General features: G+C 50.0%; 3 protein-coding genes across 18 annotated transcripts in view; 1 reads left to right on the forward strand and 2 right to left on the reverse strand.

Annotated features, from left to right (window-relative positions):
* Positions 1-110: 110 nt before the first annotated feature.
* Positions 111-782, reverse strand: LOC132365275 (putative uncharacterized protein RUSC1-AS1). Its single transcript, XM_059922005.1, is given in 4 exon segments — positions 111-176; positions 179-256; positions 352-689; positions 692-782. Coding segments are annotated over 4 exon segments (573 nt in total).
* RUSC1 (RUN and SH3 domain containing 1) lies at positions 152-9,554 on the forward strand. 11 transcript variants are annotated; one of them, XM_059933255.1, is made up of 11 exons: positions 152-281; positions 975-2,424; positions 2,702-3,112; positions 4,158-4,256; positions 4,427-4,509; positions 4,628-4,802; positions 4,879-4,984; positions 5,177-5,223; positions 5,908-6,457; positions 7,178-7,306; positions 8,823-9,554. In XM_059933255.1, exons 2-11 carry the CDS (start codon positions 1,059-1,061, stop codon positions 8,989-8,991), a joined length of 3,135 nt encoding a protein of 1,044 aa, XP_059789238.1. In that variant the 5' UTR covers positions 152-281; positions 975-1,058; the 3' UTR covers positions 8,992-9,554. The 11 variants fall into 11 exon arrangements, with proteins under 11 accessions (XP_059789238.1, XP_059789247.1, XP_059789258.1 ...); XM_059933264.1 differs by having other exon boundaries at positions 154-281; positions 4,427-4,503; XM_059933275.1 differs by lacking the exon at positions 2,702-3,112 and having other exon boundaries at positions 160-281.
* A 2,346-nt stretch (positions 9,555-11,900) lies between these two features.
* Positions 11,901-17,999, reverse strand: part of ASH1L (ASH1 like histone lysine methyltransferase) — a 210,619-nt gene continuing 204,520 nt past the window's right edge. For all 6 annotated transcript variants that reach the window (XM_059933231.1, XM_059933223.1, XM_059933240.1 and 3 more), the window contains 4 exons: positions 17,487-17,653; positions 16,241-16,281; positions 14,967-15,268; positions 11,901-14,331 (listed from right to left, as the gene is read on the reverse strand). In XM_059933231.1, coding sequence (XP_059789214.1) covers positions 14,240-14,331; positions 14,967-15,268; positions 16,241-16,281; positions 17,487-17,653 — 602 coding nt within the window. In that variant the 3' untranslated portion in view covers positions 11,901-14,239. The remainder of the gene's footprint in view (positions 14,332-14,966; positions 15,269-16,240; positions 16,282-17,486; positions 17,654-17,999) is intronic.

Consider the following 17,999-nt stretch of genomic DNA (forward strand, 5'->3'; position numbering starts at 1 on the left):
CATGGAAGCGAGGACCTCGGGCCTTGGCTTCAGGACCCTCTTGGGAGTGAAAGCTTAGGACGCATCAAAAGCCATTGAGCCGGGCCTGGGTGGGTGACACAGGCAAGACGTCAAGCGCTGGGGGCTGGGTCTGAGTCACGCCACGCCCATGCGTGAAGGGGCGCGGCTGCGCAGCGCTGGCGGCCGGTTGTCCCAGCCCCCCTCCCCTCCAGTCTGTGCGGGCCGGGCGGGGACCCGAGCTGCGAAGGAGCAGACGCTGGAGCGGTTGCAGGAGGACCCTGGTGAGGATGGCTCGTCCTGTGGGTGTGGATGGACGGATTGGGCACGCGGGGTGGGGCAAGAGAGGTTAGCGGTAAAAAATGAATAGAGAAGGGGTGGGGTGGTAGCTGGATGATAGAGACAACTGCGGAGGGAATGGATAGACGCGCTGGTTTTCGAAGCAGGGTGAACGTGCACCGTGGCTGGAGGCCGGAGCTCGGGGTCTGTGCCGGCTGGCCTGCCAGGCGGAGTTGACATGATGACGGCTGCTCCGTCCTTTCCCCCACGCCCGCCCCTTTCTTGCATCAACCAGCCAGACGAGCCTCCCCACCACCCAAATTCAGAGCATCTGGGCGGGGCGTCCCTTGACCCCTTCCCTTGGGAGTGAGGGGCAGGCTGGGGAGCAGGGCCAGATTGCAGCAGAGAGGACCCGGAGTCCATTCTGGGCCCCATTCTTTTACAAGCCCCCGCACCTCCAAGGAGATCGAGAGCGCAGCCGCATGCTCTGACCCTCCCCGCCCCATTCCCGGGGGGTTACATTCGACTCCACCTGCAAACACTGCAGCGGAAACTAATGGCCAGTCGATGTCTATTTGCATCTCATTTAAATATTGTCCAAGGCGCCTTTCCAGGCCTGCCCCAGCCGTCAGTCACCTCCGTGTCCTTCCCGCGGCCCGCTCCCTCACTGGCTGGGTTTCACCATCCCTGTCTTCTAGGGCTGCAGCTGCGGTTGCCAGGTAGGTGGATGTGAGAGGCCTGCTCCTCCTCATTCTCGAGGCCACCCCGTCGCCGCTGGCACCATGCTGTCCCCTCAGAGGGCTTTACTCTGCAACCTCAACCACATCCACCTCCAGCATGTCTCTCTGGGCCTGCACTTGTCCCGCCGTCCGGAGCTTCGGGAGGGGCCCTTGAGCACATCCCCTCCCCCAGGGGACACTGGGGGCAAGGAGAGCCAGGGCCCCTGCAGCGGGACCTTGGTGGACGCCAATTCCAACAGCCCAGCCGTTCCCTGCCGATGTTGCCAGGAGCATGGGCCAGGCCTAGAAAACCGGCAGGACCCAGCACAGGACGAAGAGGGGGTTGCCTCTCCCTCGGACCCAGCTTGCTCCTCCTCTCTCAGCTCCTGCTCAGATCTTAGCCCTGATGAGTCCCCCATCTCGGTCTACTCCAGGGACCTCCCTGGCAATGAGGATGTCCACCCTCAGCCCAGCATCATTCCTCTGGAGCAAGGCTCCCCACTGCCTTCTGCAGCTCCAGGCGCCTGCTCCCCAGACAGCTTTTGTTGCTCTCCTGATTCCTGCTCTGAAGCTTCCTCTCCACCTGGCCCTGGCCTGGACTCCAACCGCAATGCCCTGACCACCTGCCAGGACCTGCCTTCCCCAGGACTAGAGGAAGAGGATGAGGCTGAGGAGCAGGACCTCCCTACCTCTGACCTCCTAGAGGCTTATGATGGGAAAATCGATGCTGGGAAAACCGAACCCAGTTGGAAAATCAACCCCATTTGGAAAATTGACAAAGAGGAAACTGAAGCTGGCTGGAAAATCACTGAGAACAATAACTCTGATTGGAAAGTAAATGGGAATTCTAATTCTAGCTGGAAAACTGAACCTGGAAAATTCGACTCCGGTTGGAAGACCAATACAGGAATAACTGATACTGGCTCCAAAACAGATGCAGGGAAAACTGATGGGGGATGGAGAAGTGACGTCATCAAGGAGCCGGTGCCCCATCGGACAATCACATCCTTCCACGAGCTGGCCCAGAAGCGCAAGCGGGGCCCAGGGCTGCCCCTCGTGCCGCAGGCCAAGAAAGACCGCAGTGACTGGCTCATCGTCTTCTCGCCAGACACCGAGCTGCCCCCCACGGGGTCGCTCGGTGGCTCCCCGGCGCCTCCCCGGGAAGTCACCACCTTCAAGGAACTCAGGTCCCGAAGCCGGGCCCCGCCCCCGCCAGTCCCGCCCCGAGACCCCCCAGCTGGCTGGGCCTTGGTCCCGCCCCGGCCCACACCTCCACCCGTCCCTCCCCGGAGGAAGAAGAACCGACCTGGGCTGCAGCCCATAGTAGAGGGGCAGCCCGAAGAGGGCAGGGCGGGGAGCCCAGCTGCTGGTGAGGAGGCCCCAGCCGCAAAGGAGCCGGAGGAGCCAGGCCCGCAGGCCGGCGTTGAGGGTAAGAGGCCACAGGAGGTAGCGAGAGGAGGGCTGGGCTTTGGCCTCGCCCACACCTCCAAAGCTTCCAACCCGACCCCCTGTCTCCCCTCCATTCTGTGTCACCCATCCTTCCCGTCCCCTTCTACCAGGGAGCGCTCAGGGAAAGGGAAACTGGGTGGGTCCTTGGGTTACGGGACTAACTCTTTGCTCCCTCTTTCTCCCGCCCCTCCTTGCCTGGCTGCCCATCCCGCTGGCCTCCTTCCCCTCCGCACCTGCCCCGCCAATCCCGCCTGCAGCCGGTCCCCTCCTGCTCCCTCGGCCTCTGGTTTTCCGGTTCTCGGCTGACGGGCGCCCCCTGTTGGAGGGTGGGGGCGCGGCCGCAGCTGGGTCTCTGCTCCTGGCGCCTCTGGCCGGCTGGCCCGGCGCTGGGCTGCGGCTACTGGGGGCGCCGAGTCCCCCAGAGGAGCAGCTGCTGCCTGTCCGCCTGTCCCCGGTGGGGGCCTATTCGCCTCCGGCTAGGGGGGACCTGCCTTTCCTGGCCAGCCCTGAACTGGCACTGCTGCTGTCCCCGCTCTTTCCCAGAAGTAGCACCTTCCCCGCCGCGGCTTCCCCACTCCGCCAGGTACCCGCCCCCCCGCTGCCACGGCCACCTCGTCCGCCGAAGGCCCCTCGCTGGACCAGGAGCCCACCGCCTCCTCCCAGGCTACGTAAGACGGACCCGGGCCAGCCCCGCGGGCCACGCCTCAGGCGGGGCTGCCCCGCCCACTCCAAAGCCCCACCCATCCTCGCCCAGACCGATTTTTTAGTTTTTTTCCGGGGTTACCCGTCTGGGTCCTGCCCTTCAACCTGGGCGGATTCTAAGTTCATTGGTACTGCGGAGTCTGGCCCTGCTGGCTCCCTGTGCTGGGCGAAGGTTGCTGCTTTCCCGGCTGCGTGGCCCGGCCACTCTCCCTCGAGGCCCGGGCATAGTGGATACGGGCTTAGCAGGCTTCCATGCGTTTAAGGGGGTCCCAGCAAGTCCATTGGTAAGGACCTTGGGTCACACCCTCTGTGGAATTCCCTGGCCAGTGCAGTTCGAGCCTGATCCCCACCTTGTTCGGGAAGGGTAGAGGGTGAAGTTCGCTGAGCTCATTGGCCGAAGGGGTTCTGGTCACTCCTTCTCCATGGGGCCAGCCCCACGTGGGCTGCAGCGGGCGCCCTCCTCCGAGATGCTGGCGCAGGACCCCGGTTTCCCCTTTCCGGCGCCTTCCAGCCTCCCAATCCTTGGGTCTCCTCTCCCCCTGTCTCTCCTCCCTTTCCCGTCTGTCTGTCTTTCCATTGGTCCAGGCTCCCCACGTGCTCCTTGGGTCCCTGCGGACCTGACGAGGGCCCCGGGCGGCGGGCACAAGGCTGCCCCTCCCTTCCCTCGGCCTGTCATCTCCCGCCTTACAGGCCCCAGCCTGGCAGGCGGGAGGTGAGCGCGGCTGCCCCACGTCGGGACTTCCGGGATCGAGGAGGTGGGAGCTGGGCCGTGAGGAAGGGAAATAGGAACCGGGAAGTGGGGAGCAGGAGGTCAGTGCTGAGATAGGTGTAGGATTTCACTCTGGGAGCCCGGGTTGAGCTGCCCTATGCTCCACCCAGCCCTGTGCTCCCTTTCCCAAGACTTCAAGGGCAGGAATGCTGCAGACCCGCAGGAGGTGACCTGTGCGGAAGCCTGGAGTCCTTGTGGTAACCCCTGGTAAGTGTCACTGCCTTCTTCTTCCCTTACCCCAGTCCGTAGTTCCTGGTCGTTCACCGGCGTCCCCCGGGACCAGCGACTGTGGATGGCAGAAGCCCAGAGTGGGACTGGCCAGCTGCAGGAGCAGAAAAAAGGTAGGACACCCTGACTTTTGACCCTTGGCTTGGGAATCAACTTCCCCTCGCTTAGGCCTTCCTCTCTCAGGGTCAAATTGTGTAAACCGGGCTCTCCAAGTCCCTTGGGGTTTGCCTAGGGAGAGACGGGGGGCTTTGACGCTTCTTCCTTTCCCTGGCCCCCAACCCAGGTCTCCTGATAGCCGTCAGCGCTTCAGTGGATAAAATCATCTCACACTTCGGGGCCGCCCGGAACTTAGTGCAGAAGGTGAAGGTGCCTGTGGGAAGGGCGTTGGGGTTGAGGAGGTGAATGTAGCTCTGAGGCGCAGGAACAGTCGGCGGGGAGAAGGCTGGAGGTATCTCTGGACCCATGCCCATTGCACTGCCTCCAGGCCCAGTTGGGGGATAGCCGTCTGAGCCCAGATGTGGGGCACCTCGTGCTGACCACCCTTTGTCCGGCCCTTCATGCCCTGGTGGCCGACGGGCTGAAGCCTTTCCGGAAAGACCTCATCACTGGGCAGCGCCGGAGCAGCCCCTGGAGCGTGGTGGAGGCGTCTGTGAAGCCAGGTGAAGGGGGGAGAGTGTGGGGCTGGGCGGGCGGGGGCAGGGACTGGGCCTGGCTGACTGCGCCCTGTGTCCTCAGGCTCCAGCGCCCGTTCCCTGGCAACCCTGTATGGCCAGGTGAGCCGTCTAGCCCTGCTAAGAAGCAGCCGTAGCCGCTTCCACGCCTTCATCCTGGGCCTCCTCAAGTGAGTGGCCTTCTTTCTGGCATCCCTCCCACGGCCTGGGGACGACAGGAGTGTCATGGGTGGGACACATGGTGGGTGCCCCATGTCCCCAGAGAAGGCCTTCCCTCTTCCAATCTCATCTCCCATCCTCCACCCACAGGGGGCTGGAGTCCTCCACCTCCTTGAACTTCTGTTCCCTCCTCTCTCCCCCAGCACTAAGCAGTTGGAGCTGTGGTTTTCCAGTCTCCAGGAAGATGCAGGTCAGAGGCTCAGATGGGAGAGGATGGGGGTGCTAGGCTGGGGCCGGTGGGGGAAGGGATCTCTTCTGTTGGTTCCCCGTGGTGCCAGATCTTACTACTCTCCTGCTTAAAACTCTTTCAAGGAGTCTTATTGTCCATAGGAGGAACGACCCAAATCCTCACTGTAACCTCCAAAGTCTTGGTTATCTGGCCTCTGCCTTCTTCTGCTCGCTGCCTTCAGGTCTGGGGCTTTCCCTGGTCCTGTGACAGTCTTCCTTTCCTGTTCTTTCTGCCCCAGGGCCCTATTTTTACTGTCCCTCCACCTAGAATAGGGCTTCCTGCCCCTCCTGCCTCCTCATTAACTTTCATTTATCCTTTGGGTCCTTCTTCAGCGAGGCTCCACCCCCACCTCAGACTAGGCTTACTCGCCCCCACTCCCCACCCCGCCCGCCCATTTTGCTCCCATGGCTCTCAAGTCCTCCTTTTCGTTATATATTTGTCACCACACGTTCTACGTGCGTCTCCCTCTCTAGGCCATGGTTCCACACAGGCGGGGATGTGGCAGCTCTGCACCCCTCCGTGTCCCCCTCTCTCTGCCCCAGTGCCCAGCATAGGAAGAGGCCTGGGAGGATGTTTGCTGATTGGTGGGCTGATGCTCTGGACTAGGCCCAGAGCAGGGGCTGATGTTAACCTGTTCTTTCCCAGGCCTGCTGTCCCTCCTGTACCTGCCCACCGGCTTCTTCTCCCTGGCCTGGGGCGGCTGCCCCTCCTTGTCCACGGAGCTGCTGCTCCTGCTGCAGCCGTTGTCGGTGCTCACCTTCCACCTGGACCTGCTTTTTGAGCACCACCACCACCTGCCCCTGGGCCTGCCTCAGGCCCCTGACCCCCCAGGCTCGCCTCCAGCCCTGCAGCAGACTGTGCAAGCCATGCTGCACTGGGGGGGTCGGCTGGCCCAGAGCCTCCGGGGGGCTTCTGGGGAGACCCCTCCAGGCCCTTCAGCCTCCTCAAGCCCTCCTACCCCAGGTAGTTGGTGGGAGCAGCTGACCCAGGCTTCCCGGGTCTACGCCTCTGGCGGCACCGAGGGCTTCCCTCTTCCCCGGTGGGGATCGAGGCATCACAGGACTGCAACTGAGGTCACACAGGAGAGGTCCCTGCCCGCAGAGGAAGCTGCACCAGGCAGAGGCGTATGGCTGGGGAGACTGTTTGGAGTGCCTGCGGGCCTCACAGAAACTGAGAGTGGAGCCCCAAAGTCCAGGTAATGGGGTCCCTGGTCCTCTCCATGACCTCTGACCTCCTCTCAGAGCCCTCAGTCACCCCAATTTGTTTTTTTTTTTTGGCCGCGCCACGCGGGTTGTGGGATCTTAGTTCTTGGACCAGGGATTGAGAACCCGGGCCCCAGCAGTGAAAGTGCCGAGTCCTAACCACTGGACCGCCAGGGAACTCCCTCAGTCACCCCAATTTGAAACTCGGTAGGGATCCTTTAGGTCAGAGGTTGACAGTCTGGCTTTTCTATAGCCCTGAAATAAAAATGGTTATATTCTTAAGTCATTAAGTTTTAACAGTTATGTAAATACCTGCATAATATTGTCCATTTTGCCTCCTGGCCCTCAAAGCCAAGAATACTTTCTGGCCCTTTAGAAAAAAAAAAAAATTGCCAACTCCTGCTCTAGGTTTTGACCATTGGTAGCTCTTTAATGGCTTCAGGTACTCTCTAGTGACCCTCTGGATCTAAGCCTCCTGGTTCCATAGGTCCCTTTGTGTTTTTTGGTGTTGTAGACGTTCGTTGTCACCTCCCTAGTCACCCTAAAGGTAACTGTCCCACAACTGCCACTCTGCCGTCAGCAGTGACCAACTCCTGACCTCTTTTGAACCACAGTTGCGTCCCTCAGCCTCTTCCTCCCTCCAAAGTCCTGGGTACTTGGGTTCTTTTTATGGAGGTGGGGTGACCTCTGTGACCCTGCATCCTTTCCTCCAGGAGACCATCCAGCTGGCTGCCCCCGACAGTGAGTGTGTTGGCTCTGGTGAAGCGGGGGGCACCTCCCGAGACTCCCTCTTCTCCTAAGGAACTTGAGGTCTCGGCACCCAGCACAGCGCAGACCCACAGGTAAGGAGGGTCGGGGAGAAAGCGGTGTGCGTGTTATACCTATGTGTTTCTCTGTCTTCACAGAGTGGATGGGAGGCGGTGTAAACGGCCTTGGGCTGTAAAGTCAGGCAGTGCTTGGTTTGCGTTGCATCTTTGCTATTTATTATTGGTGAGACACTAATTTCTCTGAACCTTAGTTTCTTTCTCTGTTAAAAGAGGATAATTTATACTTTTGTTATGGTTGTCCTGAAGACTAAACGTGATTTTATTCAATATAAAAGCATTTGGCACACAGAAGGTGCCCAGTTAGTGGTAACTTTTATTACTGTATGTGTATACGAACGCACACGTGTGTCCACTGTGGCACTGTTCTTCTCTTTAGTGGGGTCTTCTAATTTGGTACGAGGGGCTGCGTTGACTTTAGGGTCTGGCTTCGGTTCTCTCAATCCATTGAATTAGGCTTCTTGATTTTCCATTCAAGTACTTTTCAAGTACTTACTATGTGCTTAGCATTATGCTGGGGGAGGGAATGCAAAGGAAAACCTGTTGGAGTCCCTGCCCACAAGGAGCTTGTATTCCAGTGGGGATACCAGTGAATAAATGAGCATTTACAATTCTGTGTGGGTAAGACTCTAGGAAAGGAAGACTGAGTCCCATGGAGCCATAGAGACAGGGCTTCTTCCCCAGGTCTGGGGACTCAGAGAAGGCCTAGTGATGGTGTGGGGTGTGCATCTGAAGGAACAGGATGCAAAGGTGGAGAAGCCCAGGTGTGGTAAGTGAGGAACTATGAGTACATGAGTAGTTGTGGCTGGAGTGGAGGATGCTGGCAGCGGTGTTAGGGAGGTTGATGGCTTCAGTAGGCCAGCTAAGAAACCTGGACATCACTCCAAGGCAGTGGGAGCCATTGAAGGGTCTTAAGCCTGGTGATGATAGGCTTGCTTGTTTTAAGTTTTAGACTTAAACAGCTCTCTGCTGTTTGGAGAATGGAGCTGGAGAGGGTTGTCAAGATTCAGGCACACCAGTTAGATCATATGCCAGTGGTCCAGAGAAAAAGTATAGAGGCCTAAATGAGGACAATGGCAGTGGGGTTGAAAAGAAAGATAAATGGAGTGGTGGGAGATACAAACACCAAACAGGTTTTGGTGATCGATTGGATGTAAAGACTGAGACAGCCTGGTTTTTGCCAGGAGCAACTGGGTGGAAGGTGATGCCATTTACCACTATGGGGGACACAAGGGGACGGGTTTGGAGGGTTAAGATGAGTCATTTAGTTTGCATATGTTGAATTTGAAGCACCAGAGAAGTGCAAATTGCGTCAAATAAGCAGCTAAAGAGTGGGTTTGGAGCTCAGGAGAGGGCTGGGGGCCCAAATAGAATCAACATGTTGATAGATGGTCCCCATGTCTCTTCCAGAGCCCAACTGATGTTTACTGAGCTGAACCAACAGGGACATACCATACAGTGGGAAGGTGAGGCTGGGGACAGCTGGGCACCCCTGCCTCACTTCATCCCAGCATCTCCCTCTGGCTCCTCACAGGGCAGTTCGAGCTCTCTGTGACCACAATGCTGCAGGACCTGACCAGCTGAGCTTCCGGCATGGGGAAGTGCTGCGTGTCATCGCCACTGTGGATGAGGACTGGCTCCGCTGTGGGAAGGATGGAGTGGAGGGGCTGGTGCCTGTGGGGTACACCTCTCTTGTTCTCTAGGCCTAGGACCTTTTCCTTTCCTGCACCTCTCTCCCTCCTGTCACCTGGGAATGGAATGGCCTGTGAACACTCCCCCATGTAAACTGATCATCCCCGAAGTACTTTCCCTGTCTGCAAAATGACACTTTCCTCCCACATCCATTTCTGCTAACATGTAAAATAAACTTTCCTCCTTCCCTCCCATACCCATCTATAAGGTGAAATCTGCTCTTCTTCCAAATGTATAAAAAGGCATTTCCCTCCATGCAATCTCTTTCCTCTTTCCAATCTGCAGAAGGGAATAGCTCCCTATCTGCAAAATGGAAATCTAGACCCCCTCTATCTTCTTCATCTGTAAGTGGACTGTGCCAGTATAGTATATGCCTCAGTTTCCAAGACTAGAAGGGCCGCTCGGCTTCTTCCTGTATATGGAACCTTTCCTCACTTCACCCATCCCATGTTGCCTGTATTTATGATATACTCATGCTGTACTAGGTGCTGAAGTCTGGACACCCCTGGCGGGTGGGCCTGTGGTGTTGGTCTGCCTTCTTCTTCCTTTGTCCCAATAAAGAGTGGGAGTTGAACGTGTCTGTCACTGTCGGTTTCAGGACATAGGCTAGGGGGGAGGGGGGAGGCCATGTTATGGGGAGCCCAAAGGAGATGCTTCCTTCCTAGCCCAGGTCCAGTTCTTTCTGTTCCCTTAGGAATGGTGAAGTAGCCCCCGATTGGTGCCTGACTTGCAGGAAGTGCCTCTCTAGCCTGAGACTTGATTGCTTTGCTTGGTGAGACTGATATGGTAAGAGCCTGAGGAGATATGGGAGAGTTGGGAAGACTTAGTCCATTAAATTGTACTTATCAGATTCCTATCTGAGGTGATGGGAAGGATTAAAAGGTTTTAAGAAGGGACACATTTTTTTCTATTTAATATCACCATTCTGTGGTGCTATAATTTTAGGAAGCATAATAACTTGACATCTATTACTTTGTTAGGAGTTAATGAGTTTCAGGCTTTTGACATGAGAATAGCTAAATGCTCTAGAGCTTGGAGGATGGGGCTGGAAATCACTGTAAATGATTGCCTAGAGGAGAATCACTAAAAGGTTAGAAGAATAGAAAGCTATAATTATAACCAGGCAACAGGAAAGTTAGGGAGAAGCTGAGAACTATGAGGTGAAACGGAGGAAAGAAATTTTAAGTTTTCCTTCATCTTTGGGAACTTGGTTAAGAGCACAATGGGCTGGTGTTAGGAGAAAGGACTTGAGGAAATAAAAATCTTAGATCCGAAGCTTTGGAAATACTCAGGGGCAGGGTTGGTTAGAATCAGATGTCTCATACTTTTGCCATTTTCTAAGATTTAATGCTCCCCATTCCTGGCTAATTTATGTTATTCATCTGCTCCTTGCTTTAATTTTGCTTTTTGTGTTTGGCGGCCCTCTCAGTTTGGACCTCAGTTTGCATTTCAGGTGTTTTCTAGGGTGATGTTTTTCAAACTGGATTCTGAGAGCCTCTGGGAATTCATAGTTAATATTCTTAAGAGCGGGAGTACTCAAGTTTATGATGCTTCTTCAATTGCAAATTACTACTGCAAAAGAAGTTTTAATTTATAAAAGAGTAGATATAAAAGATGACTTTGGGACCAATATTTCTTAAAGTGAGATCTACAGAGTAATCTTTGTGGGGGGGCATGATTCTAAAGTTTCAGAAATCCTTTACTGATATAGAGCTTTCATTTCCTGTGATTCAACCTGCCCTCTCCTTTTCCTGACTCCTATCCCTATGTGCCTGGTTTTATAGTGGGTAATCCTCAAAAGTGGGAGGGGTTCTAGAACAATACTGTCAGCATCAGTGAGATACGGTGATATTGGCAGTTGGAGCCTAACGGTTCTCAAGTAACAGAACAGGGGACCTCCTTGCAGGACATCTTGAGATAGGACAAACATTGATATGAAATTAGTTTTGTACTATTATCATTACATATTATCTAGAATAGAACAGCTCTAAGTAGGTATTAAAGGGATATTAAAGGTTAAAAAAATTAAAGATTAAAAAAACTTAACTACTAATGTATTGTTTTTGCAGCCATGAATAGACTATTGGGTAATAGTGGGATGAACCCCAAGTTGTTGTAGGAGTGGAGATTGAGCTCTTGCAGTCAACTGTCTTGATGCTTCTGTGCAACTATATTCTAGCTGACTCAAAGCCTAAATGTCTGACTCCTGTCTGGGGCAAGATTTTGTTAGGTCTTTCGGTTGTTGGCAGGAATGGTTTTATCTTCCTTAGTAGGATCATGCTTTGGCTATTTCTGACACTTTCCTATTTGCAGATGAACATAAAGATTTTGGAGTTCTGGCTCCAACACTAGTTACTAGGTGATCTCTGGCAAGTTATACTTAACCTTCCAGAGCTTCAGTTTTTGCTTCTACAAAAATGGGTATAGTAACTACACAGGGCTATTATGAGGATTAACTAGCTACAAGATCTTGGGTGAGTTACTTAACCTCTCTGTTGCTTCAGTTTCCTCATCTATAAAATTTGGTTTTGGTACCAACCAAAAAGGCTGTTGTGAAGACTAAATAAATGAATACATGTAAATTGCTTACAGTGGAAACGGTCTAACATAGTGGCCTAGAAAATGTAGCATAAACTTATGATGTCTATGTGTTACAAGGGGTAGAGGTGTAGAAGATTATTATGCTGATTGGCTAGGCTGGGCCCAGACCAAAAAGATTTTAATATTGAGGAAATGGCTTTATCCGATAGTCAACAGCAGTTAGCGTGCCCACGTGGGGCCCAGGATAATGATGATGTGGTTTTAAACAGATCTCTTTGGAAACACGATGGAGAAGATCCTGAAAGACAAATGGAGGATAGGAAAGAGGAAAAAAATAGCAAGCTCACCACTCTGTAGTTAGGAAAAGTTTTTTCCATTTAATACTAGACTTTCAAGGATTGAGATGCAAGCTTTTTATGCAATTACATCCAATGTTAAAATTGGTAATACATAATTTACAAAGATTAACATCAAAACAATCATCTATTTAGATATGCTTTTGTAAAAAGGAAATATATTAGCAGCATTTATATTTTCCGCAATCACACAGCCTACAGACATGCAGACTAACTCTGTATCTATTTGCAGTGATGTAGTGCTTTGCCCCGCATTTCAAACACCAAAACCCGCCTGGCAGCTAGGGGGTTCTTTTTATTCGTTATTATAAAACAACCGAAAAATAAAAAAAGGCATTAATTTCTACACCAGTAAGAAAAAACAAGTTTTTGCACTTACCTAACATTTGATTGTCTAAAAAACATTTCAGTTTTTAGTCTTTCAACAAAAGAAAGATAAAATGACAGAGCGTAGTGTCTTTTGCTTCTGTTCTCGCATTTTACAAAGTTTTTTTTTCTTTTTTAGTCTTTTTTAAAATTTTAGTGTTTAACACTATTAAAGGAAATATTGACTTTTAATCTCTTTCTTGTCATTTTCCTGCTTTGACTAAAAGGAGACCCCCAAAGTGCCCCTATTCCCACCTCCCTCCCACCCGGCTCCCTGCAATGAAAACCAAAAGAAACCACTCAAACGGGCTTGGACATGCGATTTTCCCAGCTCCACACGTGAGTATCTTATACCCAGGTCTCTTAGTAATGTACAGTGCTTCTCTACAGTAAGAAAATACTCCAAACTATTTTCTTAATTCTCTTTTTTCTTTAATAAAATATTTATTCTGCTTTTTCTCTGCTCAAGGGGATCTTTGGCATCCCCTGTCTCTTTTGTTTTTTTTGTTTTTTTTCTCAAGATTGACACAGAAAGGAGAAAAAGAAAGATTCAATGGAATGGAAGGTGGTCAATGTTTCTACCTAAACAAGTCAGAGCGTCGTCATCGTAAGAGGAAATGTACAATTAGGACAGCATTGGTCCAATATTAGAAAAAAGTAATGGGAAAATGTTTAACTATTGTATTGCTTACTAATCACGCAGCAGATATATATATATATATATATATACATACATATATATATACACACACAACTTGGCACATTTAAAAACCATCTTTTCTCTTATAAGAACACCTAAAACGTATATGCATATGTCTGTCTGAAAAGACAACAAAGCAAAGCTTTTTAAATTTTATTTTTAAAGAGACAGTATTATCTGGTAACTTCTGGTCAAGAGAATGGGAAGGAAGGTGACACCCTGGATATCCCTCCTGAAGATGAAGTCATCAGGAAGGTGGAGGAAAGATGGAACTAGGGGTGGGGAGAATACACTGTCTCTTTAAGAGATGGACATTGAAAACTGTACAAGTAAAACAAGAAGTAGTGTTTTCAATTGATAATCTATACTCACAACAAATACTCTAATAGGTGAATACTGCTCAACAGTTTATGTAGTGACTTGTTGGGGGGTGGTTAGAGTTCATTTTTATGTAGGTTTTAAAATGATTTTTCTTTGAAATGAATCTCCATTCGCACAGCACAGCAGACACACAAGAACCATAGCGCATAAACAGCACGTGTGCTGGCGGGGGCCTGGGCTTCTCATTAGAAAAAAATATGTTCGGCAGGTTATGAAGGTTAAAACAAAAATAGTTACAATAAGTACTGTGCCCTTCTGACCCCATGGGGGCCTTCCCTATTCCATGATTCCATTTGGGGGAGTAGAGGTAGGGAGAGGGGCAGCAGTTACAAGTGCTTTGAGTTGTCAACTCACATTTTACTTTGACCTGGTTGGGGAAAAGAGGAGAGAGAAACTTTTCCTAGTCAGGGATTTGGAACAAGGCCCAGCTACTGTTTCTGTTTTACGTCTCAGGTAGCTCTTGGAGCCTATAGAGAACAGACAGGGTAGGGGTGGGGATCCTGGCCCTATCCCTTTGGAGTTTGAGTTATACCTGGGTATAGGAAGCAGCTTCTTAGCAGTGCCTGCAGGATCAGAGGATGACACAGAAAAACCCAAGCTGTGGGGAGGGGCAAGTGCTGTAAAGTACCAAAAGATTCTGGTCATCCCCAATGTGCTCTGCCCTCCACCCTACATTATTAACCCTCAGGGTGAAGCAATGGAGAGGAAAACAAGTAAAACTGAACTGTTTAGACAGATCCCCTTCCTCTTCCTCTCCACTAGCTCCAAGGTTTACTAAGTACCTAACGTCAATGACATGGCCCCATTCCCCTTGCTGGACGGACCCTTCCCACCCCTGTCTACACTCAGAGAACAGGAGGCAGGACTGTTAGCTCCACTGGATCCCAGATGCTTGAGGTTCTCATTCTTTGAGGTTCACTTCCGAAAGTTGTTTTCTGGGATAAACAAAGTACGCCTTCGAAGTTTCCTGCCTGATCCTTCCTCCAGCAAGTAGGTCACATCGATGGCTGAAAACAGAACCAAGGAGGCTCATCAAATACTACCTTCCCACTCCTTATTCCAGATTTGAGTTCTCAGGAGATCACAGGAATTCAATGGTTCCGCTTCTGACCTATAAGCAATTTAGGCCTTCCTCCAGCCCCAAATGAAATAAGCTGTTCTCCAGGGAGGAGATCCTCTCACCTCCCAGTTTCATTCCCAAGATATAACTAAACACGGGCCCATGAAAGAACTTTATCATTTTTTTGGCCGTGCTGCGCAGCATGTGGGATTTTAGTTCCCCGACCAGGGATCGAACCCATGCCCCCTGCAGTGGAAGCGCTGAGCCCTAACCACTGGATGGCCAGGGAATTCCCAAGAACTGTTCTTTTTTTTTTTTTAAATTTATTTATTTTGGCTGTGCCGGGTCTTAGTTGTGGCATCCATGTGGGATCTAGTTCCCCGACCAGGGACTGAACCGACGCCCCCTGTATTGGGAGCATGGAGGATTACCCACTGGACCACCAGGCAAGTCCCAGAACTGTACCATTTTTAAAGAATATTTTCCATTCTAAGCAAGTAATTAGAAGTTGCTCTTTCTCATTCCCTCTCTGCTGATTTCCCATTTATCTTAAACCCTAGATATGAGCCTGATTCTCCTTACCATTTTTCCCAGGGATTTTTTCAAGGAGATTGAGCAAGATCTGGTTGAGTCGTTCCCGTTGATTATGCCGTCGTTCCTCAGGGGTACAAGCTGCTTGGGGTTCTTGCCTACTTTCCTCTGTTTTTTTTTCACCCTCACTGACTTCAGCAGTGGCCCCCTCCCGTTCTGGCTCCTCCAGGCTGGGCATCTCATTGGCTGCTTGCTCCTGACTGGCCAGAACCTCTTCAATCAAGGGCAGAGCATCATCCTCCTGGCCCAGGTCTTTCAGGGGTGGCTTTGAGCGCTCAGACTTCCAGGATGATCTGCCAGAAAGATATGTGAATTTAGAGAGGAAGGCTAAGCAGGGCACTTGGGGATGGAAGGGGAATGAAGGGAAAAGACCTCGAGATGGCTTGAGATCCTGCAGTCTAGCTGTTAGAGCCTTGGGTCAAGAGGTAAGAAACTTGGCTATGGTCTTCACTTTATTATTTTTTGAAAAAAACCACTACCTTTCTCTGAAATTTAATTTCTATTTACAAAATTCAATTTTTCTTCTTTCCTTCAGGAATCCACAAAACAGACCAGAGCTGGTAAAACGCTTAGCTAGCTCTGACTGCTTCATGAGTACACAGAAGTATGGCACAACCTTGTGATACCAATAGTCCAACTAAAATGAGCATTTAAATAGAGTTTTTACTTTTCCTAAATTTCTTCTCACATCTATTATCTGGTATTTTATTTTTCTAATATTGAAATATAGTTGATTTCCTTATGGTAAGCTATTGATGTAGGTAAAGTAATTGTTACGCTACCATTCAACAGAAAAGGAAATTGAAGAAAAGCCTTCGGTACTTTCTCTAAGAATACACCTCTGTGTACAAAATAGCACAAATAAAAACTATGAGCCCAAACTGCTCAGTTAAAACCGTGCACTTCTAGCTACTTCTGTTCCTTGACAGAAGTCCTAAGAGCTGATACACCTTGGGGTAATAGGGAAAACTTGCAGAAACCTAAAAAAGATTTTTCCAAATCTGTCTGGAGTTCTGTTCCAAATCCTTCCCTTTCTCTATCTCTAATCTTACAAATCTCCCTCCCTGCCCCAACTAAGGCTCCATAACGAGACCACAACTACTGAAGTCTAGTTCTTCTATATTACTGTTGGCACTATATTGGTCTACTTTGTCAGAGACTCCCCAATCCTAGGTGTGCGGCTGAGTGGGTAGGTGATCGTTCTCTTGCTCCATTCAAGTTATTGGTTAATCCCTTAGGCTCCTTACATCCCCCATGGGACTCACCGCCCTCCGTTCCTCTTGTAGTTGTCTGGGACATAATGAGGCTGCAGAGAAGAAATGGAAGTGGTAAGTGTACTGCAGAAGCTGGCAAAGCTGATACAGATGATCTGGGGCAAACTCAGGATAAGGGAGGTTGGGAGGTTGGGAGGTGGGGAGGTAAGGAGATAAAGAAAGAAAATAACTGGGCTATTGGGCTAAAACCTTTATTAAGTTGGGTGACTGTGTTAAGGTCAGAAGTTTAGTTCTAATCATCTGTAGGCCACACTGGTTTTTAGCATTTTGTAAGCCTAGAATGATAGTAGAAGGGATAGGCTCAAAATTCTTTTTGTCCCATCCCAGCTTTTAAGAAGTTAAGGTTGGGGTTTCAAAGCTGATCAGTGAGCTGCTGACTGAGCAAGCAAGATCAAAGAATTCTAGATGAGAGGCAGGGCTTGGTGGTGAGCAGAAAGAATATAAAATAAATATGATTTAGAGAAATCTAAAAATAATACTAGGAAAAATAGGAACATAAAGGTTTGCTTTCTGGTTAAGACTATTTCTAAGCATTCCAGGATGACAGCTCTGAATTCCGACAGGCCCACTGAAAAAAGACTCATGGATGAGGAATTTAGTCCAGGGTTTCATTATAGCAAATACATGGATAACCAAAACCTTTATGAAATGATGACAAACGGCACAATGTAACTGAAGGAATATGTTCACAATTTGAAAGAAAAAATAACACATAGGAAAAGGGCTGAAAATAAAAATGTTAACAGTGGTTATTTTCTATGTAGTAAGATAATAATTTTTTCTTCTTAATGCTTCTGTACTTTTCAAATTTTATATAATGATAGTGTCTTATATTTTAAATCCAGGTATAAAAAAGAAAAAGCAATGAATTATTTTCACCAAAGGTTTCTCAATGTTATTGATATTCTTTTTGTTTCTGAAAATTATGGGTGTGAAAAACATAACAAAAAACTATGATATGAGGCTCAAGGGCAAAGACTGTAAAGAGGTGAGAGAGAAAAAAGAGGAAAACCTAACTGAAGTATAACAACAATTCCCTGAGGCACAGCCCATGCCAGGAAATGCAGAATAAATGCATTTTTGCTGCTCAAACATACCAAATAGAGAGGGAGTTTACCAGTTTGGGATGGAAACAGGATGAAGAAGCAGAGAGCCACTTGAAAATTCTCACTCTGTGAATTCCATGCATGAACTAGATTGTCCTGACACGTACAGTGAAGAGAGGAAGGGGACTTACTGAGAAATCTCTTTTAGGAGTGAGCTTCTTGGGGAAGTGATCAAAGGCATAGGGTTTGGTGCAGACGGGATAGCGGTTCCGGTGGATCTTGTAAAACAGGTGTGCTGACTTGTCAAGCCGATAATCACAGATGTACACATCTTGCTCCTTCACTCCTTTGGGTCTCCCTATGAGTCCAAACACTGTTAAAGAACCCTCCCTACTTCCCCTTCCCTCACCCTGAGCTGCCCCTCACATACCACTGGGAGAGCAGTGAGACCCCTAAGAGGGAAACATGGTAGCTGTTTTGAGAGGGGGAACAACTAAGCATTTGGTGACTTCAGAAGAAAGGAGACATTAGTGTCAAAGAAAGGGGAAAGGGAATCTAAGAGTTGAAGGGCATTCTATAGGATGGAAAGAAACCAGAAATGTAGACTGAGTGCTGCAGGAATTTTTGAGAGAACATTTCGAAGGAAAAACAGAGCACATTTTGGGGAAGTTATCAGAAAAGAATAACTGTATAAATGAGGGAAG

The sequence above is a fragment of the Balaenoptera ricei genome, chromosome 1 (genome assembly GCF_028023285.1).
Source record: "Balaenoptera ricei isolate mBalRic1 chromosome 1, mBalRic1.hap2, whole genome shotgun sequence".
In the NCBI taxonomy this organism is placed as follows: Eukaryota; Metazoa; Chordata; class Mammalia; order Artiodactyla; family Balaenopteridae; genus Balaenoptera; species Balaenoptera ricei.

Coding starts and splice junctions, on each gene's coding strand:
- RUSC1 (XM_059933255.1), top strand. CDS start 1,059: ATGCTGTCCCCTCAGAGGGCTTTACTCTGCAACCTCAACCACATCCAC. Junction 4,803..4,878: donor GGAGGCGTCTGTGAAGCCAG/GTGAAGGGGGGA, acceptor CTGTGTCCTCAG/GCTCCAGCGCCCGTTCCCTG. Junction 5,224..5,907: donor CAGTCTCCAGGAAGATGCAG/GTCAGAGGCTCA, acceptor GTTCTTTCCCAG/GCCTGCTGTCCCTCCTGTAC.